Here is a 9,423-nt window from a genome sequence, read left to right as displayed (position 1 = left end):
AGAAAATTTTCAATCACATTGTTTTTTTCATGCCTGAAGAAGAATAAAAACACTCAGGAAAAAATTTTGATTAAGGTTCTCATAATTCATGCATGAAAGGGTTAAAGACTTTTTTAAGGGATTAAATGCAGATTTGTAAATTAAAGACTTTTAAGACTTCTTAAGACCCCATGGGAACCTGGTAATATTCTGATTTTTTATTGTTTAAGCACTTTGTTTGTTGTTGAGTGATTGGATTGGACCCTTCGGTGGGCCGGTTTTGGCCCGTGGACCGTATGTTTGACACATCTAACATCTAACCCAACTGCAGCCTTAATAAACCTTACAACTTATTGATTAACACTATGGAAGCTCTGCAGTTTGTCCCCACAGCTGAAACCCACTGACTGATCCAGCAGTGTACTAGCAACACACACATCGGCGGGTAAATGTACACATACTCTGAGTGTGTGTGTGTGTGTGTGTGTGTATGTGCATAAATCAGTGTGGCTCATTGCTTTGCAGAGGTGCTGATGGAATGGAGTCCTTAGCGATTTTGTTTATCTCCGTCTCCCACATGCATAGTGTAGCTGTGGACTCTTTGACACACCACAGTAACACACAGACACACACAGACACACACTGCTGACACACTCACTGCTGTTTTTGGTACCATCGATTACTGTCAGCCAATACTTTGACTTCCTTCTGTCTGCATCATCAGGTTTCAGGAAGTGATGATAAATGAACAGCGCTATCTGTCAGGACTGCTGTGGCCATGGATATAGGTTTCCAAATCAGGGTATTTAAAAAAAAAATTCTCTTGAGGAAGGATAAATAAATAAATGATAGGTAAGATAAATGAAACACAAATAAGGACTGTGTCAACTGGTAAAATTCAGTGAATCTACTGGGAAAAAAAAAGCCCATAAAACCTACAGTAGGTCATGAATAAGACTGACTGACTTCATCAATACGTTAATGATCACTGTGTTGGAAACAGACTCTCATCTGTGGGGTCAGAGTTTAATGGATGGAGAGACCAAGACCAAACTGGAGGAGTATAAAGGGAAAAAGCCATCCACCCATCCATCCGTCCATCCATCCATGAATCAATCTGTCCATCCATCCACCCATCCATCCATCCATCCATCCATTCATGAATCCCTCCATCCATGAGTCATCCATCCATCCATCCATCCATGAATCCATCCATTCATCCATCCGTCCATCCATCCATGAATCCATCCATCCATCCATCATTTATGAATCTATCTATCTATCTATCTATCTATCTATCTATCTATCTATCTATCTATCTATCTATCTATCTATCTATCTATCTATCTATCTATCTATCTATCTATCTATCTATCTATCTATCTATCTATCCATCCATGAATCTATCCATCCATCCATCCATGAATCATCCATCTATCCATCCATCCATCCATGAATCATCCATCTATCCATCCACCCACCCGCCCATGAATCCATCCATCATTTATGAATCTATCCATCAATCTATCTATCTATCATCCATCCATCCATTCATTCATGAATCTATCCATCCATCCATCCATGAATCATCCATCCATCCATCTATCCATCCACCCACCCACCCGCCCATGAATCCATCCATCCATCAGTTGCTATGCTTTAAGGTTTGGACCATAACTCAAACTCCCTAAACTTTCTACAACAGGACGTACATTCACAACTACATTCTCCAATCTCATGCAATGGGAGATCTCTGTTCATCTTGATTTCTTTTCCATAATCTGATAATGTGTCATCGTAGACTGGTGTCTGCTGCATGGGGTCAGTGACCAGTCCATCTCAGCCCAGTCACTACCGGTCCTGGAATAGCCCATGAAGGAGGCAACATGTCCATGCTGACCACGCCTGATTTACGGAGGAGTGACTTAGTACTCGTGCGTTACCTGACAGAACCGCTAGTATTATACATGATCTTTTGAAAAAGCTAGAAATGTAAATTCACTGCAGGTACCGTTTAAGTTACTAGCAGTTATGGCCAAAAATGTGTTGATCCAAGTGACCACTGCTGCCAAACTTGAGGACACTCCCTCTTGACATTCCTGAGATCTCATACTCATAAGAATAGACAGAGCTGAGGTTACAGTGACCTTGACCTTTGACCTTTATCCACTAAAACTGCTGCCCTTCATCCTCACCTCTAAGTGAATGTTTATGTCATTTTTCCTGACATTCTATCAAACTGTGCCTGGAGGCCGATGGATGAACATGCCTTATGGAGATGCTCAGTGGAATCATCTAAAAACGCCTCCTGAAGCCAAGGTCAAAGCGTCCCTGACTCTGCATAAACGTATGCTATTATTCTCAGAAGAAGACACAGTGTCAGGAAACATGTTCCTGAAGCCTGGAGCTGTCCATCAAACAGGTTCACCCATCTGAATAAACGTCTAGAGAAAAAAAAAAAAACAGTGTATGTATGCATAAGTGTGTGCAGGTACTTGTGGATATATTCAGAGGTAAGTGAGCTGTAACTGACACGATAAAGGTACAGAGTAAGGACTGTGAAGAAACACACCGAGCCCTGAAGTGATTTTATTTCACACACACAATATGTATGTCTGTGTGCACTCAGACCTCAGAGCAAACAATTCCATCTTTTTTTCCCTTTTGTCTGTTTGTCTCTTTCTTTTGCTCACACATAAACTGCCCTGTGGCGGATAAACCAGATTTAGACAGGATGGAAAAAATATGAAGCATTGGCGAGATAACACCGCACTGAAAAACTGGGAAGGGATAGCAGAGGTGTGGGGGGGGGGGGGGGGGGGGGGGGGGGGTAAGGGGATGGGGCTGAGGAGGAGGTGGGTTGGAGATACTCATCAGTTTGGTGCTTATGTGTTTTATAGGCTGCCAACATGATCTCCTATAGGATATGTGACCGCTGTAGCAGTCCTAGTGAAACCACACCAGACCTGTGGAAACACCCAGATCTGCATCTTTACCGACTGGAACTACATCCGCAAATGGACGTCCATCAGTCCTGGTGCATCTATAACCTGTAAGTCCATGGGAGTGGATCTCTCCTTCACTGAGGTTTCTCTTTTCCCACTGGATTTTTGGAGTTTTTCCTTGCCAAAAAGAAGGGTCTAAGGGTCTAAGCATGGGAGATGCCCAGGACATTAATCCATTTCCTTCATCTACTGTTTATTTGACTGTTGCTTGTTTTCATGTCCAACTAATTCCATAAAGCCCTGTGAGGCAACCCTGTTGTGATACAGGGCTCTACAAATAAAACTGAATTGAACTGAATTTGATCTGGGGTGGGCAACCTATGGCTCCCGGGCCACATTTGGGACTTTGGTCCTTTTCAAACAGCCCATCCATCCGTCTGTCTCAATGAGAAATCCATCTGGAATCGTGAGGTTTGAATCCAAATAAGAAGGCGGGACTAACAGGCGCAGAGTAAACCAATCACAGATAAGATGGACACGATGTAATTATGTGACGAGCAGATCCCCAATGTCAACAAACCTCAGCAGGTTTCCATCATGGCGTACGGTGAAGGTGGTTGAGCAGAAACTTAATATCTCCGAAAACACTGGTCCAATCAACTTGCCGAGATACTTAATGGGGAGACAGGATTATTCCTAAACTGTCTTATCTTATCCTATCCTATCCTATCTTAACCTACCTTACCATACCATACCATACCATACCATACCATACCTTATCCTATTTTACCTTATCTTATCTTATCTCATCCTATCTTATCTTATCATATCTCATCTTATCTTATCCTATCCTAACTTATCCTATCTGATCTTATCTTACCTTACCATACCCTACCATACCCTACCTTACCTTACCCTATTTTACCTTTTCTTATCTCATCTATCTCATCCTATCTTATTTCATCTTATCCTATCCTAGCCAATCTTACCTTATCTTACCATACCCTACCTTATCCTATTTTACCTTATCTTATCTCATCCTATCTTATCTTATCTTTTCTTATTTTATCTTATCCTATCCTATCTTATCTTAATGGATTGGATTTATATAGCGCCTTTCTAGACACCCAAAGCGCTTTACATTATTGACCCGTTATTCATTCGCTCTCACATTCTCCCTCTGGTGGTGGTAAACTACATTTGTAGCCACAGCTGCCCTGGGACAGACTGACATCTTACCTTACCATACCCTACCTTACCTTACCTTACCTTATCTTACCTTATCTTATCCTATTTACTTTATCTTCTCTCATCTACCTCATCCTATCTTATCTTATCTTATCTTAAATGCCGTGGTCTCTTACCTGTCATTGGCTGGAGCAGCGGTGGGCGGAGACGTCGTCCCCCCTGCCCTCGGTTTGTTCACCTTGGCGTACAGCTGATCGATGTGGTCATCATCGGGGGCGGCTCCGGGGTCGTTGCTGTTGCTTGCGTGTCCCGAAAACGCCGAGGGGCCCTGAGGGGATGGGGGGCGGGCAGCGGGGTGTTGGACTGGACTGTAGGGAGGTGACTGAGGCGGCGGCTGAGGAGCAGAGCCCATATTGCGGTCCCTGAAGGACTGAATACGGGCGTAGTTGGGGTCCATGTCGTCGTCCTCTACGTCAGGATAAGCAGCACCGCCACCGCCGCCCTGCCGGGTCAACTCAGGATGGGTCGACTCGATTCTGGACAAACAGAACGGAGAAGTCAGGGTTAGTAAAAACTAGTGCTGTCAAACAATTAACATTTTTAATAAACCGCAATTAAATATTATTCATTGTTAATCTATATTAATCGCGTTTCATTTTGTATGAGCAAACAGACTCAAGAAAGAAGGGAATATACACAGAAAAAATTACTGAGCATTTTTTCCAGAGTCAAAAGTATTTTCCTCAAAAAGAGTAAATTTGGGTCTATATTGAGTTTGGAGAGTTCTAACCAAGTGTAACTTTTACACTTTTTAGAGAGGGACCAAACATTATCTGAGTAGACTAAAATTTTCTTCAATTTGAGTAAAGTTAACTCAGGCAAATTTCTTGTGTAAATGCTCTTAACGGGTTTATTAAACACCTTCAACAGTTTCGACCAATCAACTGTAACCAACTGTTCCGTCCTGGTTTTCTTGTCCTCATATTTCCATCCAGAGGGCCAGCGGGCTGTTTATCTTCTTCCATCTTTATGGGTTGGTTCTGCTGCCTGTCACTACCGGATCAGCTGACCATTTGTTCATGTGGGTTAACACTAACTCTACTTGGACAAACTGACCCAAATGCGTTGGAGGAGACAAAGTCAGAGTCATTCTGCTCCAGATGGTTTAATGGAGTTAAAATTTTAATTAGATTAATCATGATGATGGATTAATCTGCAATAACAGCCCCAGAAAAATTCATTAAGAACTAGACAAAAAAAAAAAAGGCAGTAAATGAAATCCTAATAAAATACAGTTGTGGAAAAAAGCTTTTGGACACGCCATGCATTTGTGATACAGTACATTAAGAATCACTCTTTTCTTTCCTGTTTGTCTTGTAATATTTGTTATATTTGTATATTCAGTGTTGTGCTGCTATTGGAACCTTTTACTGGAATCTAATCTAATCTAACCTAATTTAATCTAAAAAAACTTGGACTACTTTGTGGAAACATCCAAATGAATTTTTCTCTACATTTAACTTCTATTATGTGACATCGCTATCCAACCTGTGGTATGATCAGAATGTGTACAGCTGTAAACAGTATATATAACTATTTTTGATTTGTCTTTATTTTGATTTTGCACTTTCTTTTGCTCTTGTGTACTTTTGTGCTTTGCTGCTGTAAATCTGGAACTTCACAGGCATATCTTATTTATCTATCACCATTCATCATTACACTAACCTCTGCAATTTTGCAATTTTCAGTCAAAATCAATTATTTTCCTACATTTATATATTCTTGAATTTCCCTTGGGATTAATAAAAGTATCTATCTATCTATCTATCTATCTATCTATCTATCTATCTATCTATCTATCTATCTATCTATCTATCTATCTATCTATCTATCTATCTATCTATCTATCTATCTATCTATCTATCTATCTTTAATTTACTGATCAAAAGTGAGAAAACTAAAGAAAAAGTGAGTTACATCCAACTATATCTATATCTAATGTCATTGATCCAACTCCATGGGTTTTATTGGTGAATCAAGGTTGTAGAAGTTGACAGTGTTTCCATGGTAACTATGGAAACTCCCACCTTTCCCTCTCCTCCTTCATCCTCTCCAGCTCCAGATCACTCAGAATATCCGACTTCTGTCGCTGCAGCGCCGCCTTCGCCTCCTTCTTCTCCTCTTTTTTCTTCCCGAATCTGGAATTAGAGAATCAGAGGTTAGACCACGGGTGTCAAACATACGGCCCATGGGCTAAAACTGGCCCACCAAAGGGTCCAATCTGGCCCATGGGATGAATTTATGATATGCAAAAATTAAACTGAAGATACTAACAAACATTTTAGTTCAGGTTTGACATACAGACCAATATGATCTAAAGTGGATCAGACCAGTAAAATACTACCAGAATAACCTATAAATAATCACAACTACAAATTCTTTCCTTTGTCTTATTGTAAAAAAAAAAAAAAAAATCAAATTACATGAAAATGTTTCCATTTTCTAACTACCCTTTAACAATAAATGTGAATAACCTGAACTAATATAAACAACCTGAAATACCTTAAGAGAAATAAGTGTAATTTTAACAATATTTACCTCCGCCAAGGAGGTTATGTTTTTGCCAGGGTTTGTCTGTCTGTCTGTTTGTCTGTCCGTTAGTGTGCAACATAACTCAAAAAGTTATGGACAGATTTTGATGAAATTTTCAGGGTTTGTTGGAAATTGGATAAGGAAGAAATGATTAAATTTTGGTAGTGATCGGGGGTGGGGGGGCCCACGGGGGGGCCCATTTCCAACAAACCCTGAAAATTTCATCAAAATCTGTCCATAACTTTTTGAGTTATGTTGCACACTAACGGACAGACAGACAGACAGACAAACAAACAAACAAACCCTGGCAAAAACATAACCTCCTTGGCGTGGGGGGGCCCACGGGGGGGGCCACTGATCAGCCTTGGCGGAGGTCTGCGCTCTCAGAGTGCTTCTAGTTTGTTGATGTTTCTCAAATTTTTGTGCATGTTTTTTCTTGTTACTGTTAATTTTGCTCATATTGTTTGTTTGGTTTTTTTTTGGGGGGGGGGGGGTTGTACATTTCTGTTCATTGTGTTCCTGTTTCTTAAATTTTTGTCATTATTTATAGGTTATTATGTTATTATTTTACTGTTCACCTCTATTTGAAATCATATTGGGCTGTGAATAAAAAAAAGTAATCAACAAAATAGAAATAAGTGCAATTTTAACAATAACATTTTTTGTGATATTCTGTCTGTTTCTAAATATTTTGTGTATTTGTACATCCTCTGTGATCTGTACATTGTAAGGCACATGTGCAAATGAGAAACTGAGGCATGATATTGTTAAAATTGCACTTATTTTTCTTCATAAATTTCAGTTTTGTCACAGTTAGACGTTCTCATAATGTCACTGTACTTGTTTCACTGTAAAACATAGAGGAAAGTTTGTAGTTATAATTATTTATAGGTCATTATGTTATTATTTTACTGGTCTGATCCACTTCAGATCATATTGGCCCCTGAACTAAAATGAGTGTGACAGCCCTGGGTTACACTGAGAGCGTATGCGTCACAAAGAGAAGACGTTTCCACTGCCTTCAGCATTATGTGCTTTTTGCAGCCGAAGGAGGCAGATGAGGAATCAACAACACATCGACAGCGTTCTGGTAACATGCGTAGATGAAGCCATGAAAGCAGAGTGAAGCGGTGACATGAACGCGCGCACACACACACACACACACACACACACACACACACACACTCTGTCTTATTCAGCGCGAGATGTTCTGGCACAGCTTGTGACTGTCAAGACCAGCCAAGTGTTGGCATGAATAATCACTGCTTCTGTCTAACCTCTCACTCATGCAGCACACAACCATATACAACTGAAAACCAACACACAACATCACTGTCAGCCTCTTCCCGCAACTTATACTTATACGCTAAGCCCCGCCCACCCCTTAGTTACTGTTGCTACACCTAACTCTACGGAGCTTTCATGGTTATCACAGATATTCCACAAGAAAGAGGAAGAAAAATCAGTAAAAATGGGTACGAAATAGCAGAAAAACACCCACAGAATGGACTAGAGGAGCTGCTTTCACAGTACAGTGTTAATTTGATCAACAAAAACGCCTTTGTTTGCTACAAGGGCTAGCACACACTTAGGAAAATATATATAATTTTCTGATGTAAAATTTAGGTTAAGTGGCTGTGAATCATTTGAGGGTAAATAAATACTGCAACCATATAAAAAAACAGCAAAAAATAATAAATATATTAATAAATCAATAGATCAGACATGTTTTTCTTTAACCCTCTGGTATCTGGTATTATCACTTTGCATTCATCTTATTTTTCACAATTTGTTTTAGGTCAGAATTCAAAAGTTGTTAATTTCTGCATGACTTTTAAAATTCTGACCCATCCACTAAAATAAGCACATTATAAACTAGAAGCACTCAGAGAGCGCAGACCTCCGCCAAGGCTGATCAGTGGCCCCCCCCCGTGGGCCCCCCCACGCCAAGGAGGTTATGTTTTTGCCAGGGTTTGTTTGTTTGTTTGTCTGTCTGTCTGTCTGTCTGTTAGTGTGCAAGATAACTCAAAAAGTTATGGACAGATTTTGATGAAATTTTGTGGTCTGCGCCGCCGCCCCCCCCCCCCATGGGCCCCCCCACCCCCGATCACCACCAAAATGTAATCATTTCTTCCTTATGCCATTTCCAACAAACCCTGAAAATTTCATCAAAATCTGTCCATAACTTTTTGAGTTATGTTGCACACTAACGGACAGACAGACAGACAGACAGACAGACAAACAAACAAACCCTGGCAAAAACATAACCTCCTTGGCGGAGGTAACAATAGAAAATTCCTACACTAATACCCTTCACTGAAGTGAGTAAAAATGAGTATAATTACACATTTTAGAACAGGGGTGTCAAACATGCGGCCCGGGGGCCAAAACTGGCCCGCCAAAGGGTCCAATCCAGCCTGTAGGATGAATTAGTGTAATACAATAATTACACTGAAGACACTAACAATCAAGGAAGTCAAAATAAACTTAGTTCAGTTCCATCTAAAGTGGGTCAGACCGGTAAAATACTATCATAACTAGAAGCACTCGGAGAGCGCAGACCTCCGCCAAGGCTGATCAGTGGCCCCCCCCCGTGGGTCCCCCCACCCCCGATCACCACCAAAATTTAATCATTTCTTCCTTATCCCATTTCCAACAAACCCTGAAAATTTCATCCAAATCTGTCCATAACTTTATGAGTTATGTTGCACACTAACGG

At 40.5% G+C, this 9,423-nt stretch overlaps 1 protein-coding gene across 4 annotated transcripts in view; it reads right to left on the bottom strand.

Annotated features, from left to right (window-relative positions):
- The window catches only part of LOC115412167 (partitioning defective 3 homolog B-like), a 387,150-nt gene that overhangs the window by 143,453 nt on the left and 234,274 nt on the right, over positions 1 to 9,423 (bottom strand). For all 4 annotated transcript variants that reach the window (XM_030124503.1, XM_030124504.1, XM_030124506.1 and 1 more), the window contains exons 20-21: positions 6,200 to 6,310; positions 4,289 to 4,648 (exon numbers count right to left, since the gene is read on the bottom strand). In XM_030124503.1, the coding sequence (XP_029980363.1) occupies positions 4,289 to 4,648; positions 6,200 to 6,310 (471 nt within the window). The remainder of the gene's footprint in view (positions 1 to 4,288; positions 4,649 to 6,199; positions 6,311 to 9,423) is intronic.

The sequence above is a fragment of the Sphaeramia orbicularis genome, chromosome 21, assembly GCF_902148855.1.
Source record: "Sphaeramia orbicularis chromosome 21, fSphaOr1.1, whole genome shotgun sequence".
In the NCBI taxonomy this organism is placed as follows: Eukaryota; Metazoa; Chordata; class Actinopteri; order Kurtiformes; family Apogonidae; genus Sphaeramia; species Sphaeramia orbicularis.
This window is presented reverse-complemented; position numbering and strand designations above follow the sequence as displayed.